Consider the following 22,632-nt stretch of genomic DNA (forward strand, 5'->3'; position numbering starts at 1 on the left):
CGATTGGGATTGACATGTATACACTGATGTGCATAAAATTGATGACTAATAAGAACCTGCTGTATAAAGAAATAAATAATATTAAAAAATTAAAAAAAAAATGCAGATAGCTTTTAATGAGTCCATATAATCAAGGAACTTTATAGAACATTTTATAGAGCAAAAAGATAAACTAAAACACAAATAAAATTATTTTTCTACTTGGCTAGAATACTTAAGAGAATCTTTAGTGAGAACATAAGAGAGAATCTTCAGTGAGACCATAAGAGAGAATTTTTAGTGAGACCCCTATTCTCCCTGGTTCTATTTGTCACAAACACTAAGCAGCTCAGAGAAACTGAGACACCAGCCAAACAAAAAGGAATACAAAGGAAACAAGAGAACAAAAAGAGAAATTATAAAAGGAGAAAAGATAATGGAAAAAAGTAGACTCCGGGGCACACTGAATTACAATGCAGGAATTACATGATTTTTACTTTATTATACCGAAGGACAACAAACTCACCGCTTCCCAAATTTAATTTTGCTTCTTTCTCTTAATGTTAAAAACTGCCACCTGACAAACGAGTCATAGTAAGGATTAACATCAGTGGTGATGAAGGAACGACGCCAGTCTACCTACACAAGGAGAAAGGAAAAGGTAATTTTTGAGAAATTTATATGGTCTCTATGAACAGGAATTCCCATGAATCAATTATTTACTCTTCTACTCCTTATTTCCCAACTTAGAATTATATCAAAAATATCAAAAGCAAACCAAAAACTTTCAAGTTCCACCTATTAAATATATAATACGCCACAATTATTATGTTAATTTGTGCTTAATATGTAAGTTTTTAAACACACACATTTACCTATTAAACATACAGGAATTATAATAAATTAAGAAGGAGCATTTACATAACACCTTTATGTATCCCTAAATATTCAAGCTACACTTGGGCTTCTTCATATCTTCTTTTTTTAAAATTTTATTGAAGTATAGTTGATTTACAATGTTGTGGGCTTCTTCATATTCTTTGAATAGAATTCCTTTCTACTAATTGTTAATATACATATATACATTCCAAAACAACAAATATTGAAGTACTTCATTGCTTACATTGAGGCCCATGTGGTTCTAATCTGACAAGAACAGTACCAAGTCATTACTGGAATATATTATTCTAAATTAAGAGGTAGTCCAAATCTCATTCAATCACACAAATATGAATGTATTTTTCATATTTCCTTACACTCTGGGGGTGATGGGCATACCTTCAAACCCATTCTCTTCAGATCCTGAACAGCCAGTGGTGGGAAATAGTCAAGCCAATATTCTGCTTCAGAAAATTTGACTATCTCTTCATCAGACAGACCAAGGGATTTCATAATGTCCCACTGGTATTTAGAAGATCCAGCTTTAGCAGCAGCTTTACTCTGAAAATAACAGCAAAACCAAACTCCATCAAAGAACAACTAACAACCGGTTAACAAATTCCAGGACCACAGTAATTTTAAGTGAATAATCCTATTTGGTAGTTTTTTAAAATCTAAGACAATACTGTTGACATGTCAGAATACTGCAGGATCTGGATGTACTGTTCTGTTTGCCAAACCGTATAGTCTGATACCTGGATTCTGACACCAAAGACAACTATCAATACAGAGGTGGAACCATAAAAAATTATCATCACAAAGATAAGATCTTAGCACCAAACCTTCACTATTTCCTTTTTTCAAATACCATATGCACCTTTTTTAGCTATGAATAAGCTGCTAACAAGAGTTTCCTCCTTTTCCAATATTTACCAATATCAAAAAGGTAACCACATGCCAGGGACTGGAGGTAGTCAAAAAGGCTAAACTATATAAAAAGGTAGGACAAGGAATTTGGGGGCTGAGGAAACTGCTCTGTATAGTACTGTGGTGGTAGAAACATGACTCCATGCACTTGTCAAACCAACACAACGATACACTGTGAAGAGTGAGAGAGAGATGGGAGGAAAGGAGGGAGGGAGGGAAGAAGGGAGGGAAGGAGGGAGGGAGAGAGAGGAAGGAAGAAAGGAAGGGAAGGAAGGAAGGAGGGAGGGAAGGAGGGAAGGAGGGAGGGAGGGAGGAAAGGAAGGAAGGAAGGAAGGAAGAAAGGAAGGAAGAGTTTACATTAATTAAAAAAAAAACCTCATTTAAAAAAATATAAAGAAATTTTTAAAAATGTATAAAGAAATAAATACAGACACGTACATATAAGCGGGTTAGTAGACATACATATATTTCCTTGCTCTTTCTACTGAGAGGACCTAGAAACAATGAGCATAACTAGCACTCGGAACTTAGTTTCTAAATACCATATTTCAATAAAAGGAAAAAGGACTCCTTGAAAGAGTGGTTGACTCTGGGGCTAAAACAGGGAAAATACAAAATGAGCCTGGCACATCTTGTGACACCTGAAAGTATAGAAGTGCTCAAAAGAAACAAAAAAAAGAAAAAAAAAAAAAAAAGAAAGAAATAGAAAAAAGAAAAAAAGCTGGGGGCATGTCAAATGGACACAGGAGCCCACCTAAAAGATTCCCCCAATGGCCATTGCTAGAACAATTTGAGCAATAACAATAACTCAAAAAACCCCAATAGGATTAGATTATAACCCAAAGAATAAATAAATATGCATGAATCCACACTGATATAAAAAAGAAATTAATAAACAAGTAAATGGGGGAGAAGGAACTTTTCCTTTCAGAAGAATTCCAGGTAATAAATGTAGAAGGAATGAGGGAAACGGAAAATCACCATTAGAACAAAATATGCAGCAATAACCGTTGCAGGGAAGATCCACTGATCAATGCTAAAATTAGTGAGCAAATATATAAAAAGAAACAAGATATTGGGACTTCTCTGGTGATCCAGTGGGTAAGACTCCGCACTCCCAGCGCAGGGGGCCCGGGTTCGATCCCTGGTCAGGGAACTAGATCCTGCATGCGTGCCACAACTAAGAGTTTGCATGCCACAACTAAGAGTCCACATGCCACAACTAAGAAGTCCACATGCCACACGCAACTAAAAGATGCTGCATGCCACAACAAAGATCCCGAGTGCCACAACTAAGACCCAGTGCAGCCAAAATAAATAAATAAATAAATAAAAATTTTAAAAAAATAAAGTATACAAAGCAATGGTTTAAAAAAAAAAAAAAAAGGTATTATTTCCATAGCCTCAAAGTATCTCTCCCAAAACATACATGAATTACAAAGGGAAAAATGAAATCTTTACAGGAGAAAAACCTAATAGACACCACCTAAACCAAATGATCAAGGTTAACATCACCAGTAATAAGATATATCAATATCTTATACTATCTGATATGACGCATTGAAGACACATCACCTTTAATCTACTCATGAGAAAGCATTAGACAAACCCAAAATGAGGGACATTCTATAAGTTATCTGACCAGTACTCTTCAAAAGTGCCAAGATCATGGAAGACAGAAGAAGAGACATGACAAGGAAATGCAAAATGGGATTTTGGACTAGATCTTGGAACAGACTAAGGACATTAAGGAAAAACTGTTAAATCCAAATGAAGTCTGTAGTTTATTAAACAGTATTGTTCAAATGTTGGTTTCTTAGTTTTGAGAACTGTACCATGGTTATATAAGATGTAACTGGGTTAAGATTCTAAGGGAACCCTGTACAATCCTGTAATTCTTCTGTAAGTCTAAAATTATTTCAAAATAAAGTAAAAAGGGGAAAAAAGGTAATCAAAAAGTGAGAAAGATAATTCTGCTTTATTACTTTTTAAAAATTACTGAGTATTTTTTATGTGTCAGGTACTACGCTAGTACTGGGAATGTACATATAAATCAGACAAATATAAATATAAAACTTCAACCAAGATAAGTATCATCAAACCACCAAACCTTTTTTCCTTTAGCTTTATCCTTAATTATTATATCTTCTGTTTTAATACTGACTTCTTCTTCTTCCTCTTCCTCATCTGGAAAATCAGGGGGGCAACCATAAAGCTCTATTTCTCTTTTCAATTTATCAGCACATGCCTACAAAAAACACAACATTAGAGATGGTTAAGTTAAAAATTCAAGGTGGAAACAATTTGAGTTTTTTTGTTGTTTCTATGGCCAACTAAAACTGACTCTGGGGCTTCCCTAGTAGCGCAGTGGTTAAGAATCTGCCTGCCAATGCAGGGGACACGGGTTTGAGCCCTGGTCCGGGAAGATCCCACATGCCACGGAGCAACTAAGCCCGTGTGCCACAACTACTGAGCCTGCGCTCTAGAGTCCTCGCGCCACAACTACTGAGGCCCGCGTGCCACAACTACTAAAGCCCGCATGCCTACAGCCCGTGCTCCGTAACAAGAGAAGCCACTGCGATGAGAAGCCTGCGCACTGCAACAAAGAGTAGCCCCCGCTCGTCAACAACTAGAGAAAGCTCGCGCGCAGCAATGAAGACCCAACACAGCTAAAAATAAATAAATAAATAAATAAATAAATTTATTTTTTTAAAAAAAACCTGACTCTGAAATTTAGGTAGATAGGACAGACATTAAGTTAGAAAACAAACCCTGAAAGATGAAGGGATTTATCCAAGGTTATAAAGCTAGTAAGCTGCAGAATTACAACATGAACCTGCACTTACAACCCCAGCTCTTTTCAGCTGTACCATAATGAGTCCACTGTCACAAACAAAGATGACACCAAGTAGACAGTGTTATGAGAAAAATACAAATATAGAATTGTGAATTTCAAAAAAAGGGAGGGGACACTTCCATGAAGAATTTCAGCTAACAAATAGTGAAAGAATGAGACAACTAGAAAGTCACCATTTTACAACCACAAATTCAATAACTGAAAGACAAGGATCATGAAAGGATGCTAAAAGCACTGAGTTACTGGGTAACCAAATACTCAGAGGCTCGTAAGGGATTATCCCACAGATTACTTTTTAATTAGAAAAGAGAAAAGCTACCTTTAGAATGAGGAAATCTGGCAGTATTAACTTAATATCACTAAAATGACACAAGCTGCCATTATATGTCTTTTGATGTGATACAGTGGGAAGTTCCAACCTCATCGATGTAGTACTGGTGATAACCAAATGCAAAGTGTGATCCACAAAATAAAAAGGAAAAAAACACCAGAAAGGATACAACAATGTTCAATTTCGTGGAGTGGACAATGGGACTATGACAATGTAGAAGAACGCCCTTGCTCTCAACAGATACAAGCTGCCATGTTTAGGGGTGACACGTCATGATGTCTGCCAACTTACTTTCAATGAATTCACGGAAAAAGGGAGAAAAAAGTGTGCATGTATTGTATGTTGAGAGACAGAACTAGAGCAACTGTGGCAAATGTTAATACTTGGTGACTATAAGTGAAGGGTACACGGGTGCTCACTGTACTATCGTTTTACCTTTCCTATAGGTTGGACATTTTTCAAAATAAAAGACTGGAGAATAAAAAGAAATGAGTTATATTTCCCAATTCCCAAGGATTTAGGGAATCCTTTCAACTGTAGTTTTCTTGCCCATAGTTTATCAAAAATTATTTTTATTATAAATTTATGACAAATTTAAGACACTTGCAAAAATGACCAAAATATGATAGAACTGTTTATTATTTTATTCCAACAGCCTATATGCATCATGAATGCATAAAACACTGCCCATTTTACTTGTTAGTAGTTATTATCTAATTCTAAAACAGAAATATGAATATATAAGGAACCAAAAGATATCAGCATTACTTAGAAATCACTTAGACCTTAATGTGTGCCCTTTAAGCACTTCTCCAAATGTTTTCTAAAAATTAATCTTCACGATAATAAATTCAGTTCACTTCAAAAAACACTTTAACGTAATATAGAAGTACATATTTGAAAACCCTATTTCAAGCTCTTGAACTGGATATTACTATTTGCTCTAAGCTAAAAAGAGTACAAAGCAATCCCAAAAGCAATCTTACCTTAACAGGCATTCCAGTACAGTGTAAACCAAAGGGAAACAGACAAGTTTTTCCTTTCAATCTCTGGTACCCTACTGCAAACTACAGAAAAAAAATTAAATTTAAACTACAAATTTAAATGCTAGATGAATACAAAATTCTGACTTTTCACGAAGATCATCAGTTTTGTTTTCCTCTTCACATCTTCCTTTAGAATACCAGTTAGATTTTATAGTCATTCCAAAGTTATCCTTTTTTTTCTGTCTTTTCACCAACCTATAAATTACTTAAGAACATGTATACATACCTAGACCCCTGCACACACACACATACAGCATGTGAAAATAGAAAAATTAAATTACTTAAACATAAAAACCATGCTTAAAATTAAGGAATTCTAAGTTCCCTTAACAGGAAATAAATTATATAGATGCCATTTTCTTTGAAACAGTATTTATTAAAGACCCTCCCATCCCATTATATTAAACATAGAGGAAGCTTTACCTCACATTTGGATAAAGAAAATGTATGTCCCAAGTGAAGGCGCCCATTCATATATGGATATGGGAAGGTTACAAAGTACTTGTCCTTGCTGCAAAACAATCATGTAAAAAAGAAAGTACAAAAAAGAAAATGTTAAATTCCTTTTATAATTACGGGTGGGGTCATGAGGACAGTTACTATAAATAACTTGTTTAAATTTTAGTTATTAAACAGACAGTGAAAATTAAATTTATAAATCCAGAAATTATAAGCTCTCTAAAATTGAAAATTGTTTTTGATTTAGAAAAACTAAGATATTATAGGTGGCTATTAAAGAACTAAATATCCTTGTAGTAAATATTGGAGGTTTAACTTAAGCTAAAATACTGAGTTAAAAATGATATACTAAAAAAAAAAAAATTAATAGGGAGACTGGATTAATTTACTGTTTTACTGATTAAATGAGATATGCTTTCATTAGATATATATAAAGCAATTCAAAGTCCCTCAGGTAGAATAAAACATCTTCAAAATTACACGATATGTGATAAATTCCCTTAAAAAGCACCTTTTTAAAGCTGCTTAACGTATTATGTTATACTCCTTTTTTCTATGAATCAAGTGTATCTAACAGACATACGTAAGTTATAAAGCACACGTGTGCTTCATAAGTGACCACCTGTAAACACACCATCCAACTTATGAACTCACTGAAGCTACCTGTGTGCTACTCCCCACCCTCCCACCAGAGAGAACCATTATCTTGAAATTTACTTTGGTCATTCTTTTGTTTTTGAATAGTTTGCACATATGTCTATGCCTTTAAACGATACATCATTTAGTTTCACTCACTTGTGAGCTTTTTTCATTTAATGTTATGTTTCTAAGTTTCTTCAGTTCATTTTCTTTCACTGAGCAAAAGCACTTTCTAATTCACTTTTGATTACTTTAAATTACCTTAGATTTGACCAAAGTTCTAGAACCAAATAGAAACTTCAAATTATAGTTTAAAGTATAACACCAGAGACTGTGTATTAGAGCAAATTCTTTTCCTCTCTTTAAAAAAAAAAGAAAAAAAAAATTCCATTAGAGTGTAGCTTAGTAGCAAGGATAGACTTTGGAATCAGAAAGTCCTGATAAGAAGTCCAAGCCCTGTCAATTCCTAGCTATGCAATCTTAAGCTGGTTACTTAACCTCTCTGTGTCTCAGTTTGGAATCAGAAAGTCCTGATAAGAAGTCCAAGCCCTGTCAATTCCTAGCTATGCAATCTTAAGCTGGTTACTTAACCTCTCTGTGTCTCAGTATACTCATCAATAAAACAAAAATTAAAATACTGGTAACCTTAAAGCGTTACTAAGAACATTAAATGAGAATATGCATGTTAAAAAATGGCATATTTCCGGGGCTTCCCCTGGTGACACAGCGGTTAAGAATCCACCTGCCAATGCAGGGAACATGGGTTTGATCCCTGGCCCGGGAAGATCTCACATGCCGTGGAGCAACTAAGCCCGTACGCCACAACTACTGAGCCTGAGCTCTAGAGCCCACGCGCAGCAACTACTGAGCCCGCGTGCTGCAACTACTGAAGCCCGCGCACCTAGAGCCCGTGCTCCGCAACAAGAGAAGCCACCGCAATGAGAAGCCCACGCACCGCAACGAAGAGTAGCCCCCGCTTTCCACAACTAGAGAAAGCCTGCGTGCAGCAACGAAGACCCAACGCAGCCAATAAATAAATAAATAAATAAGTAATAATAAATTTTTTAAAAAAATGGCATATTTCCTACTGCCTTGGCGTATTGAATAATACCTGTTCAGTATTAGCTACTATTATTGCTATTGTTGTCAGTGCATTTCCTCAACTCTAAGAAGCACATTTTTCTACATTCCAACATATCTGAAATTGCAACGCATCTTATAAGTGATGCAGATATTTACTGTGGTACTGTGTTGCAGCAGTTACTTTGTTTTTCCCCAGTATCATATCATTATCTATGGTCTGTCTTCTAATAAACAATTCTTAACAACAAGGCAATACAGATTTATAAAATGAGATCTTTAAATACAGAAATCCTTCAAAATTTATATTCCGTGCCTTTGGAGATAATTATCACTATAATATGAATCTCCATAACAGAATGACTTGCTTTATCAGTCAGCAAAGATAAAACTTCAAAACATTTTCGTTTGTCTAACTATGAAAAATATTAGTTTTTAAAAAAACCTTTACGTAGGAAAAAATCCTTTAAGATTCCATAGGAAAGAGAATGCTAATTTGAAATAGAGAAAGTGGAAGTTACCTCCTTCAGCCTGTTTCAGACATTGTAAATACAATCTGCCTTATTCCTTCCACAGAGCAGTTTCTGCAGCCAATGGTTCTGGAGACACAAGGTGTAGAATTTCACAAACTATTACTCACCTAGTCTGTTTCTCTAAATTAGATGCATTGACCTCAAACACTTTCTTGGCATCCCATTTTTGTTGAACTTCCTTCTCAATCTTCTTCAAGAAGTCCACTTTGGTTGTTCTTTTTCTTTCCTATTGGACACAAAAGAGATAGAATAATACACTCTATATTTCAGCAGACTTGCTTTAAAAAAAGGAAAAAAAAAAATCTGACTTCACACAGAACTGAGCTGTTTACTGACAGATTAATTTTTCCATGGTTATCCTGAAATTTAAATGAGTAAGACTAAAAATTAGGGTTATCATGACCTTATAGGATTATCCACTTGGGATGTCAAAGGGATGACTAAAGAATTACTTAAATACATAAAAAAGCTGTGAAATACTTGTTTTTAATTAGATACTACAATATAACACCGTTGTCAAATGTTCCTATTTAGTTAAAATAGATGAATACTTAGAAAAGCATAGGATGGTGCAGTGCCTGCTTGCCCAGCTGCAATTATGCCCACCAAAGGAGGATGGTGAGGCCTAATGGGTAGAGGCTGAGAGAGGATTAGTCATCTGCGTGTTCTTTTTTTCAAGGAAGCTGATGAAGAACTTCTCTCCAAAATGGTTAACAGGTTATTAATATGAAATTAAAATGAAACAGAATGGCAAACATGCCTCCAGCATATTGGATCTACCTGGCAACATTCCCATCATCCCTTATGCTACCCTTGGATGAAAATAAAAGGAAAAAACATTCATGATCACTCTAACTCTGAAAAAGAAGGATTAGAACTTCCCTCTCAGTTTGTGACTCTGTGAAAAAGAATTAGCTACTAAAAGCACGTGTGCTACAGCCGAGGTGGAACATGGGACTTATGTAACTGGCAACTGTGAAAGCTGGACACCAATGGACCATACACAATCTAATTCTGTTTTGAAAACTTAACACTAGTTTCTAGAATTTTATTTTCTTGTACAAAATTATCTGAGCCGAAATTAGATTTTCTTCCCCTTCTTACATGCTAACATTTCCAGATTCTGCAGCATTTTCAAATGAGAAAATACCCTGGTTCTACTTATACTGAATACCTTTACAACCTACTGGGCAAGTGACCTTGCCAAGTCATGTCGTGTCTCCCTCTGTCCTTCCACCCAACAATTTAAAACATGCTTTCTACTCATATCACAGATATACTGGATTTTTAGACAGCTATTTTTAAAAATGGTTACACAAATTTGAAGTACTATGCAAATGGGACTTCTGTGCAATTAAAAAAAAACCCTAAACTTACCACTATTTCTTCAATAACTATCTTAAATATATCTTGCGTATTATGTAATAAAAATAAGAGTACTAAAATTAGGTAAGATTCAGTACAAATATACCACAGAGTTGTCAACTCTGTTTTACTATTTTCAGTTTTTTGGGTTTTTTTTTCTTTCTGTCTTTTTTTTCGTTTTTCTTTTTCTTTTTTTTTCTTTTTTGGCCATGCCATACGGCTTGTGGGATCTTAGTTCCCCGACCAGGGATTGAACTCCAGGCTTCCCCACTGAAATCGCAGAGTCCTAACCACTGGACCGCCAGGGAATTCCCTCAGTTTTCTTTATTTTAAATCAAAGGATTTGATTAGTAAATCAAGTTTACTATTCCTTTTTTATTTTTTTAAGCAAGTTTAAGATAGAAGAGGACAAGCAACAGAAAGATGAAATGTCAGCTTACAAGGGGAGGTGCAATGATGGATTAAAAGAACCCTGCCACAAAGGCAGAGAGGAAATAAAAAAGAATTCCACGTTTGAAAAGTCATGGACATAAGTTTCTCTAGCACCAAAGGAAAATAAAAATGACAAGTAAATTTTTTATTTCTATAAATCCTGACCAGATCGTAATTGCTGTGAGTAGAACTTATATCAAAACACAAATCTGATCAAGTCAATTCCTCTTCAGAGGTTCTCTACTGCTCTCTGGATAAAGACCATACTCTTAAACCTGGCACTCGAGGCCCTTCTTATCTCATCTTTGCCAGGCCCCTCCCTCTTCCCTCTCACCACCACTCCAGGCCTATTAAGCCACCTGCACTTTCCCAAGTGTGCCAAGCTCCCTCTCTCCCCTCTGGGCCTTTGTTCAAGCTCTTCTCTCCGCCTTCATACCCCACCAATCTCTTTGCCTGGCTACCTCATCCTTCAGGTCTCAGCTAACCACCTGCCTTGATTCCACAAGAGAGTATCAGGTACCATTCTTAATATGTTCCTACCTACCAGTATTACCTCTATGATAGCACTAATCATGCAGTATCAGTATCAGTCTATCTTCCCCATAGGACTGTAAGTTTGTTCACAGTGGGGACTGTGTCTCATTTCTCATTATATCCTCAATGTCTAAGCTCATAGCAGTTCTCAAATATTTGTTGAACATTTAAAGATTTAAAAAGAGAAATGAGTAATACACTGCCAGCTTTTGCATACCATGGCCATAACAAAATAACCTAAGACTAAGAGCTGAGTTGCATATTTGAGTCAAGTTGCTAAGCAATTTGGACTCTTTCCCAAGAATTTCCATAAAACTAAATGTGGCTGCATAAGGAATTTCCTTTTCCAAGAAAGAATAAGGCCCTCCATCTATTCACTCTTTTCCATTCCTGCTACCAACCAACTTCATTTAGACCCTCAGCTCCTTGGCCCCCTCTTACTGCAAAATCCTCTTTTTAACAAATAATCTGTAAGTTATAAGTAAGTCTCTCTATTCCTATACATGCTGACCCCTGTTTTCAATTCTAACATGCAAGAACTACCATTTGAAAAAAAGCTATGGCAGAGATGACAGTTTGCCTATGCGATATCCACTCCCTCCCTTTCTTCCTCAGCAACAGATGCCCAACCTTACTTAGGGTAGTGCAGCAAAGGCAGTTAGGCATACTCTTCCATGGTTCCAGGAGAATTCACAGATTGGAGCTATGGGACTGGGTTCTGGCAAAGGAGTTTTGAGCAGAAGAAAGTAAGTCACTTCCACCTGGCCCTTAAAACAGCCTGTACAACTCCTAATAGCCAACTTAATCTGTAGGTGGAAGAGGCACACTGCCTAGGGCCGACAATACTTCTACAGGCTCATCAAAATATTTTACTATCTTTTAAAATCAGAAGAAAAAATTAAACTTTTGGATAGAAGAAAAATCTTTAATATATAATATTAATATATCTGTCTTTATACAACACAGTTGTCAAATATAATTTCTAATATTTTTTTTTTTTACAGAGGAAGCAGCCCACAAAGGCAAAAGTATCTAAGGCCTCATGAAGCCTTGTTGTGCCTCCTATCCTAGGGTCATGGGTCATATGCAATCCCACTGTATCATTAGTAAATTCCTCTTTCCTTTAACCAACTTGAGTTGGCTTCCACTGCATGCAACCAAATAATCCCTGATATTTACCTAACTGGGTTGTAAACTCCTGGCAGACAGCAACTTTTAGAACATTTATAGTCACCTCAGCACCACATCCAATGCTAATAGACACAGAAGTTACATGACAAATATTTTTTGCTTAAAAATGACATCAACCACCCATGAAAGCAACAGTCTTCACAAATTACTTAGAACTATGTGTTTCTTTTCACTGTATTGAGCATGCTAAATGCACAAAAGCTCTTCTTTGAGGTCTCTGCTTCTCAGAAAAACTTGTTCCTCAAAACTCGAAAGTCAATTGTAATGAAATCTGATATTGGCCCCAGCACCAACTTGTTGTATAACTTTGAGCAAGTCACTTGATCAATCTGAGTCTCAATTTCTTCACTGGTTACTCAACTAAACAATTGGTTTGTTGTTTTGTCTCATTTTGTTTCGTTTTGTTTTGTTTTGGCCGTGAAAGCACAGAGTCCTAACCACTGGACGGCCAGGAAATTCCCAACAATTGATTATTTTAATTAGTTAAAAGGTTATTTAACAAGCGCAAAGTTCCTAAACTTTGGCCCTATTGACATCTGGGGCCAAATAATTCTTTGTTTTCAGGGGCTGTCATGGGCACTGCAAGATGTTTAGGAACATCCCCGGCTTCTACCCACTAGCTGCCAGTAGTATACCCCCAGTTGTGATAATCCAGAGTCTCCAGACCACATGTTCTCTGGGGGGCAAAATCGCCCCCAGTAAAGAACCACTGAACTAGATAATAAACTTTTCCATATATTCATAGTATTCTGCAGTTCTTAAAACTTTTATGCACATTAACTTATTTGATCTTAACAACAACTCTAAGAGGTGGGCAATAATCACCCTAAGAAGTGGGCAGACCAGCGATTACCATTTCAAAAATGATGAATTTGAAGCTCAGAGATCATCATGCCAGCAAATGGTCAGGCTGGACAAAAACCCTCATCTTCTGACTTCTATTTCTGCTTTCTCTTAGTACTCTGGCCATATCCTAGCACCACTGGCTGTAGCATTTAGACAAGATCCTTAACCTCTTTAAGCCTCCATTTCTCTATCTATAAAATGAGGATAATAATTATATCTACCTTGTACTATTATGATGAGGATTAAGAGATAATACGCACGAAGGACTTAGCATAGTGCCGGACCCATGGTAGATGCTCAATAATGCTAACCATTATCACAGAGGGACAACTAGACATCATGTGCTTTTTATCAGATGTCAAAATGGCATTGTGGTTATGTTTTAAGAGAATATCTCATTATATTTTAAAAACTTACTGAAATATGTATGGATGAAATGATACAGCGCCTTGAATTTGTTTAAAATGAATCCTGAGAGGTGGAGGAGGTTCTGGGGAAGGTATGACTGAAACGAGGTTGGCCCTGAACTGCCAATTATTGAAGTTGGGCGATGGGTACATGGAAGTACATAACACTATTATCTCTACTTTGTTCACTATTTAAATTTTCCAAATGAAAAATTTTAAAACAATAAAAAATTTAAAGTTGACTATTATCTTTATTACAACAAATCCCCAGGTCTAAGTCTGACATGTAACTAAAAGGTATTAAAACTGTCAAAACCTCTATAAAATAAATATTCCTATGATATGAAGGAAATTACATTGCTTGCTCTTTAAAAATTCAATTATAATATAAAAACTAACTTTATATCCATGCTACTCCATGTTTATTATCTTATACTCTTTACTATTGGTAAGGTTTCTTCCAGAGTTAGAAAACTTTCATTACAGGAGGGTGCTTGCAAAAGAAATTTCCCCATAGTTTACAATTGCAAATAGTACAATAATTAAGAGACTAAGCTCCAGAATGGGACCAAATGAATTAAAATTCTACTTCTTAGTAGGTCTGATCTCACCCCCTCTATTCTATACAGGAACATCACTTTTCTCTATCAATTTTCCCTTTCTACAGGACAATTTCCATAAGCATACAACCACTATATAATTTCTCCTGTCCTTCAAAAAAAACCAAAAACCAAAACCAAACAAACAAAAAAACCCTCTTTTAACCTTCATCTATTACCCCATTCCTCTGCTCTCCTTTATAGAATTCCTCAAAAGAGTTGTCCATACTCATTATCTCCAGTCTCTCTCTTCCCATTCATTCTTGAACACTCTTCAATCAGGACCTACGAGGCTTTATATGACCTACATCCACCCACCAATCAACCACCACCACCACTACCCCCACACACACACACACATCATCATCATCATCATCATCATCATCACCTCCCCCTGGATGACAGTCCTTTGCATATACAACCGTCCTTGTTTTTCACGCCACTCACACTGTTGGCTCTGCCCGGAAATCTTTTCCTCCGTATAGCTGCATGGCTTGCTCCCTTACCTTCTGCCACAATGCCACCTCAGCAAAGCCTTTCTTGATCCCCCCCTTCCTGATCTATTTTTTTTGTTTATAGCACCTACCGGCACCTGACATATTTTACCACATACTTTAGAATGTAGCGCACACACACGTAAACACCATGAATGCAGAAATGTTTGTCTCCTTTACAGAGGCGCTCAAAAATTTTTTGTTGAAAGAAGAAATCAATGTCACATACTCCTCTTTCTCCAAATCAGTTTTTAGAAACTTTGGTGAAATAACACACGTGACATGAAGTCGTCTACAAAGTTAAAGATATCAGGGCCTCGCTCATCAGCTAGCAAGAAAAGGCACATCCTCACAACAGCCAAGCCTTAAACGTGGGAGGCAAGGCCTCCCCTTTCTTTAGAAAAGGATTTTTTCCCTTCAGGACAGTGGCTACCACGTGGGGCCCCTAGACTCTGGCGAAAGCAGATAACCAGCCGGGTTCCAAGGCCTGGCCTAGCGGACCCTCTTCCCGCCAAAACTCACCGCCATGGCGCCGCCCGTCCGACTGTGCAAACCCACGACGGTGACTTCGGTGATTCCCCCTCAAAGGAGTGGTTACAACCTTTCCCCTCCCTCCCTGGGAAGGCAGGCCTACCACGACACTAAAGCACACACTTCGCACCTGATGAGGCAATCACTAAATAAGTACTTCCGGGGGCATCTCGTAGCCTGCTGGGAATCGTAGTTCCCAGACCCCTAGACCCCACGTCCTTCAGGCATCTATTGACTACATTTCCCAGAGGACAACAGGCTACGGAAGTGTACCCGATAAGCCACTCAGAGGGGCACCGGTAGTGACGTCATGAGCATGTTGAACTACAAAGCCCATGATGCAGTTCGGGGTCGCAGACTGTCGCGAGCGCGCCCTGACTGACGTGAGGATAGCCCGCGTTCAACCTCTTCACCGTATGGAGTTGGGTTGAGTGTCTTGTCAGGATGCCGGGATGCAAGGTGTATTCGTCTTCAGTGACTGAGGTGCTAATTATGAGTTGCCGTTGTGCACAGATATTTATCACTGTCGGTGGTATTCAAAAGTCCAGAATTTAGACATTTTATAACCATTTATTTACAATCTCCATTTTTTTAAAGGAGAGGCTGGAAGCCTTCTACCTGGTCCCAGTGCCAAGCTCAGACTGTTTCATCCGTGTCACCAACCAACTGAGCTGTCTGAAGTACTAGTCACTAGCCACATTGTGGCTATTTAAATTAATTAAAATCAAGTAAAGTTTAAAATTTATTTCTTCAATCGCACTAGCCACTTTTCATGTGCTGGACAGTCCATGTGCCTCGTTGTTACCATATCTGGACAGTACGGATACAGAACATTTCCATCATCAAAGAAAGATCTATTGAAAAGTGCTGATCCAAGACTTTTACTTTCGGGTGGTCAGGTTAGTTACTCTCACATGCATTCCTTTATTAATTCAATAAATAATCATTAAGGATCTACAAAGCACTTGGAGGGGTGGAGGTGTGCCCAGCCCAGAAGTGTGTCTTCCTAATGGAATAGAGGGAAAAAAATTTTTAATAAAAATTTTAACAAAAATAAATTTTGAATTATATATGTGTAATATATATTGTATTTACATTTTTCAACAATTAGTTTTGAAATATAAATTTAATGATGGCCTAACACAATGCCTGGCACATGGTATGGGCTCAATAAAAATTTGTTGGATGAAAGGAAGTTAAGAATGAACCTTAGGTTATAGAGAACCTACCAGTGGCTCTCCTGCCTCCGGGCTCTTACACATACAAATACTCCGCATCGCTTTCCACACTCTCTACCTTTAGCTACTAACCATTTAGACATCACTTCCTGACAGCCCAAGTCTGGGTTGAATGTCCGTTCCTAAATATTCTCTGAAGCACCCCCTTCCTGCCCTCCCTTGGGAAATTTATCTCACTGAATTTTAATTGCCTGTTGATTTATCACTAGAGTTAAGCTCTATGATAGCAGAGGCTGCCTAGCACAGTGTCTGGCACGTAGTAGGTGCCTTATAAGTATTTATTGAATGAATGAAAGAATCCTCATCATCCACAGCGCTTATAACTATGGTTAGGCTTTCCTGTTCCAATTCTGCCCTAACCAGTACTATTTGTCATCTTTGACTCATCAGCTTCCAATCCACGTTGGTAATTGAAATTATTTATACAATCAATATTTATTAAATACCCCCTATGAACATGACATAGAGGTAAGGTATAGTAGGGAACAAGACAGACACCGCCCCTGCCCTCATGGAACTTACAGTCTAAAGTGCATGAGCCATTAAAGAAGAAAATAAACAAGTGATTGTGTGATGACAAATTATGAAAATTATGAAAAACCTACCTCCATGCCTCCAACTGCATTCTTTTTAATTTTCCTATTTAAGTGACAAATATTTTTTTCAAGGGTCACTTGGTTTTCACTCATTCGACAAAAATTTAATTCACTTATACTACATGCAAGGCACTATCCTAGATGCTGGAAATACAACTCTTGAACAAGACAAGTGCAGTCACCTCCTTCTAGTGGAAGAGGCAAACACTGAAGCAATGGGAGCGATGGGAGGCCATGGAAGGGTTTTAAGTAAGGAAGGGACATGGTCCCACTTGTGTTTCATAGAGATCTTTCTGAAGAAGGGTTGAAAGGGAGCAAAACTGGAAGCAAAAGGCTGTTGCAGTTGTCCAGGTGAGAGGTGACAGTAGTTTAGACTTTAGTGGTGACAGTAAAGGTGGAGAAAGGTAAACAGAGTCAAGAGGTATTTAGAAAATAAAGTTATTACAGCTTAGTAATATGGCTTTTTAATTGGGAATTATCGATTCTTTGCTATGCCATGTGGATTACCCCCTCTGGATAAATGAAATTAGAAAGGTAGCATAGTGGATATTAGCTCAGGCTCTGAATCAGACCAAGTTCATCATTTACTAGCTGAGTGACCTCAGGCAGTTCAATTAACCACTCTGTAAAATAAAGGTAATAATAGTAAGTACCTCATAGAGGATTAAAGAAATAATATGTATTTAGATATAAACCCTGTATATATATGCCAGCATATAGTAAGCACTTTAAAATGTCAGATATTTTTATTACTATTTTAGGAAAATTGGTCTATAAACACTAATCTGAATCTGATTAAAATAGAGAAAGCTTACCTGCACCGCATAATAATCTCTTTCCTAGCCTAACTGAGCTAGTTATCACCATATAATTGTGTGGTATGCTTTCACCAACTATCAGACCATATTGTGCTCATTCTTTAAAATGCCACAACAGAACTCACTTCCACCTTATTTTATTTTGTTTTTCTTCCAAACCCACCCCACCGGTCACTCTACTCAATTCAATTGAATCAGTATTTCTAAATTCAGATGCGTAAAGCTATAACTAGCTTTGGCTTGTCTCTGAGTCTCTTTATATTTGTTTTTCATGCATATTTACCTAACCTCCCAACCTTTATATGACACAGTTAAAGAAGGAATTGGGGGCATTTATTTTCATACTTCTGTTCCACAAACATGGCACTCAATAAATATAGTTGTCACTTCCCTACCCTATTAGACACCTTTTGTTTTTAAATGGTTTTTTTCCCCAACATTAGTGTTCTACCTTAACTTTTATGTTACCTGAATGGTGAACAGTTTTGTTTTGTTTTTTTATGATCTAGGCAATGAATATAAAGAGAAGGAGATCCTTCTAGGCTTTATGGACTTCAGCTGATCCCGGGGTTGCTCTATGTGCAGCCTCCAACAGTTACTGGGCAGCAGAGGAAGCGTGTGTGCAGTGGTTGGGCTCACCGGCCTTGGACTCAGATGCCGGGGTCTGACTTGAAGCTCTGTCCTGTGCTAGCTCTGCTCCCTCAACCTTGGGACTCTGGGTCCTCACATGTAAAATGTGTGTGATGATAGTACCTACTTCCTAGGCCTGCTGTGAAAATACAATGAGCTATACCAAGGAAGGTGATTAGCCCAATGTGTGGTTCATGGGCTAAGTGCTCAAGAAAGATTAATCTAAAGAGAAAGAAAGAGAAGTGGTGAATACTGGAAGCCAGTTTGATCAGTGTTGTGGTCTGGTATGAATGTTTGTGTCCTCACAAAATTCATATGTTGAAATCCTAATGCCCAATGTGATGGCATTAAGATTTGCAAGGAGCTTAGGTCAGGAGGATGAAGCCCTTTTGAATGGGATTAATGTTCTTATATAGGAGAACCCACAAGCTACCCAACCCCTTGCACTTTGTGAGGATACAAAGAGGAGTGTTTGACCTGCAATGGGGCCCTCACCCGGCCATGCTTGGCACCCTGATCTGCAGACTTTTAGCCTCCAGAACTGTGAGAAATAAATTTCTGCTGTTTATAAGCCACCCAATCTGTGGTATTTTGTTATAGCAGCCCGAACAGACTAAGACGGTCATTTAATTAATGGGAATTCTAAATCTGATTGACATGAACTAGGAACAAGTAGCCATATTAATTAGGGAGACTTTTATATTTAGACAAATGTAACCAAATTAGAGAAGTTGCACTTCTCCAGTACCAAATTTTTGAGAAACCCCTGTTGCCTAGATTTCTCCTAAAGTGGTGATACTCGTAATTCTTGGGAATTAGAAATCACTCACTCATACCATGCCACTCCAGACTCAGGATCCATATGCTTCAGCCTGCTCTTGTCAACATTGCACAGAGCACTGCCAGCCATGTCATAGGGTCATATGGGAAATGTGACACTTGAGTTCCTAAATAACCTACCTATCTAAATTGTTACCAGCATTTCCATCACCATTGTGAAGCAGTCCAGGGGCTTCTTAAGAAACAGAAGGAGGGAAGGAGAGGATGGACAGATGGATGGAAAAGAAGAAAAGGAGGAGAAAAAAAGAAATAGGTAAAAACAACCAATCACATATCATTGAGTTTCCAATTTCAGTGGCTATATTTTTAAAATATCTTTTGTGCATTTACAACATTTAGAATTCCTATTTTTACAATAACAATGAAATCAGACTGGTCTAAACTATATAAGAGCACAATCATGGTCCTACTTTTTTTTTTCTTATTCATTGGTCAGGCTCCCATTATCTTTGTAGCCAGAAGTCAGTATCTTCCTCTAGATACCATTTTATGTAAAGTCCGAGAATGTGGGCTCCATTACCAGATTGACTGACTTTGAATAATGAACACCATCCCACCCTGTTCCAAACTTGCTGTGTGACCTTGAACAAATCGCTTGATCTGCCTAGGCCTGTAACATGGTGATAATAATAGTAGTTACCTAGCAATATTGTTTTGATGATTATATTAGTTATTCATTTATATTTATTGCACATCTATTATATACCAGGTTTTGTTTTCAGCTCTAAGAATATAATGTGAACAAGTAAGACAAAATCCTTGACCTCATGAAAATTCTAGTTAGGATGGGGGTAGAGAAATACATGAAAAAGTTTCAGACCATGAAAAATGCTTTCATAGGGACTGAGGTCCCTATGAAGATAAAACAGGATTATGTGATAGAGAATAACTAGAGGGGGGAAATGGGGTGTTAATTTAGATGGGATGGTCAGAGAAGGCCTTCCTAAGGAGGTGATATTTGAGCTGACAAGAAAATTCAACCATAAGAAGATGTATGGAAAAGAGTTCCAGGCAAAAGGACCAGCAAGTGCAAAGGTCCTGAGGTGAGAAGGAGTTTGAAATGTTTGAGAAACCTAAGATGCTTTGTCCTCACAACTCTCTTCTCAAGTATCCAGCACCCCTTCCTCACATTCAGCTGATGATTGCTTCTTAATTCACTGAAAACATAGCAGTCTGTAAATAACTTCCATGAGTTCCTTTTACTATATCCATCGTACCTCCATCCCTTAACATGTGCTCTATTTTCATTTATCATGAATAATCAGGGCTCCTATTAAGACCTACATTCCATCTGTGCACTAAATCCCATTGTCTTTTCCTACTAAGAGATTTTACCTTCCACATCATCAAATTTCATTTCTCTACTAGATCATACCAATCTACATTCATACATATCTTCTAACCTAATGCAAGCAAGCAGACAAACAAGCAAAACAAAAACAGAATGAAATGCAAACAAATCCTCCCTATCCCACCACACCTTTTGGTACCTTCATTGTTTTACTCCCCTTTACAGTAAAACTCTTCAAGAGAACTGTCATACTATCTCTGATTCCTCTCTTCTCTTTCTCTCCTGAACTCTTCCCAATCATGTGTTCACCTCCTCCATTTCATGGAATTGTCCAGGTCATCAATGAACTTCATGCTGCCAAATCCAGTGGTCAATTCCATGTCCTCATCTTACTTGATGCAAGAACTACATTTGACACAGTTGAAAACTCCATCTTTCCTGAGGCACATTTCTTCTTTCTCTGTTCTCCTCCTGCCTCATTGGCCAAGTCTTCTCAGTTTACTCTACTGGATATTACTCCCTTTCCTTCTAAATAGGAGAATGCCCTAATGGCCTTTCTATCTAGATATACTCACTTCCTCGGTAATCTTATTTAGGCCCATGGTTTCAACACACTTTACATGCTGATGAATCCCCAGTTTTTAACACAAGGCCCAATCTCTCTCATGAACTCCAGACTCTCAGATCCACCTGTCTACTTGGCATTCTACTTGGAGTTTTATATTAATTATCTATCATGCCTAAGAAATTACCCAGAACTTAGTGGCTTAAAACAATAATAGCCATTAATTATCACTCACAGTTTCTGTGGGTCAGGAGTTTGGAAGCAGCTTGACTGGGTAGTTCTGGCTTGGGGCTTCCATGAAATTGCAGTGAAATGCTGGCCCGGGCTGCAGTCATCTGAAGGTTTTACTCAGGCTGGAAGATCTGCTTCAAACATGGCTCACTCACAAGGCTAGAAAGTTAGTCCTGGCTGTTGGTAAGACGCCTCAGTTCCTCTCAATGTGGGACTCTGCAAAGGGTTGACTGAGTGCCTTTGGACATGATGACTGGCTTTCCCCAGAACAAGAGGTCAAAAATAGGAGCTATAATGCTTTTTATCCTAGTCTTGGAAGTCAATGACTGTCATTTCTAGTGTATTCTGTTGATCATACAGACAAGCCCTGATCCAATGTGGGAGCAAAGTATACCTGGGTGTGAAAACTACAAGGTAAGGATCATTGGGGGCCATCTTGGAGGCTGGCTACCACTGTGTCCAATGTCTAAGACAATGTCTAATGTCTAATTCATGTCCCAAACTGAATTCATGATCTACCAGCCATTCTCTAAATCTGCTCCTCCCTCATTTTCCCCATCTCAGGCCAAACACCTTGGTGTCATCCTTGATTCCTTTTTGTGTTTCATACCAACAATTAATCTGTCAGTAAAACTCATTGACTCTACTTTTAAAATATATCCAGAATCCAACTTCTTCTTACTATCTCTTTCAGTGCTGGTCTAGTCCAAACTACCATCATTTCTTGCTTGGATTATTGCTTCCTAACTGGTTTCCCTACCTCCACTTTTGTCCCCTTTAGTCTGATAACCATGAGGCAGCCATAGTTATCGTGTTTAAAAATTAAAAACTAAATCAGACAATTTTGTTCCTCTGCTTCAAACCTTCAGTGTCTTCCAGTTTCACTCAGAATAAAAATTCAAAGTCCTTATCATGGCCAACAAAGTCCCCCATGATCTGGCTTCTAACTACTTCTCTAACCTCTTCTACCATCACTTTCCTCCTGGCTCGCTCTGCTCCAGCCCTATTGCTTTCCTCCTTTCCTCAAACTTGCCAAATTAGTTCCTGCCTCAGGGTCTTTGCACATCCCTGAAAAGCTCTTCTTCCTGATATCCACATGACTAACACCCTCCAGACCACTGCTCAGTCATTCCCCATCACTCTCTCTCCCATCACGTTGCCTTATTTTTCTTCATAGAATGTATCCCCCCCGACATATGATATAGTTGTTTATTTGTCATCACTCTCCTCCTGCTAAAATAGATCTCCAAGAGAATGCCTATTTTATTCGCTGCTGTATCCCCAGGGCCTATAA

General features: G+C 37.7%; 1 protein-coding gene and 1 long non-coding RNA gene across 3 annotated transcripts in view; one reads left to right on the plus strand and one right to left on the minus strand.

Moving 5' to 3' along the window:
• LARS1 (leucyl-tRNA synthetase 1) overlaps nt 1-15,282 on the minus strand; it is a 68,173-nt gene extending 52,891 nt beyond the window's left edge. Inside the window, exons 1-7 of the mRNA XM_036846366.1 lie at nt 15,121-15,282; nt 8,838-8,956; nt 6,443-6,530; nt 5,960-6,040; nt 3,896-4,033; nt 1,258-1,419; nt 506-618 (exon numbers count right to left, since the gene is read on the minus strand). Coding sequence (XP_036702261.1) covers nt 506-618; nt 1,258-1,419; nt 3,896-4,033; nt 5,960-6,040; nt 6,443-6,530; nt 8,838-8,956; nt 15,121-15,126 — 707 coding nt within the window. The 5' untranslated portion in view covers nt 15,127-15,282. The remainder of the gene's footprint in view (nt 1-505; nt 619-1,257; nt 1,420-3,895; nt 4,034-5,959; nt 6,041-6,442; nt 6,531-8,837; nt 8,957-15,120) is intronic.
• Nucleotides 15,283-15,524: 242 nt separating this feature from the next.
• On the plus strand, nt 15,525-18,986 carry LOC118892985. Of its 2 annotated transcripts, XR_005019389.1 has the most exons (3): nt 15,525-15,612; nt 15,727-16,028; nt 18,291-18,986. It is a non-coding gene; the product is annotated as an uncharacterized LOC118892985 (long non-coding RNA). The 2 variants fall into 2 exon arrangements; XR_005019388.1 differs by having other exon boundaries at nt 15,525-16,028.
• Nucleotides 18,987-22,632: the final 3,646 nt, after the last annotated feature.

Source organism: Balaenoptera musculus, chromosome 3 (genome assembly GCF_009873245.2).
Source record: "Balaenoptera musculus isolate JJ_BM4_2016_0621 chromosome 3, mBalMus1.pri.v3, whole genome shotgun sequence".
Classification (NCBI taxonomy): Eukaryota; Metazoa; Chordata; class Mammalia; order Artiodactyla; family Balaenopteridae; genus Balaenoptera; species Balaenoptera musculus.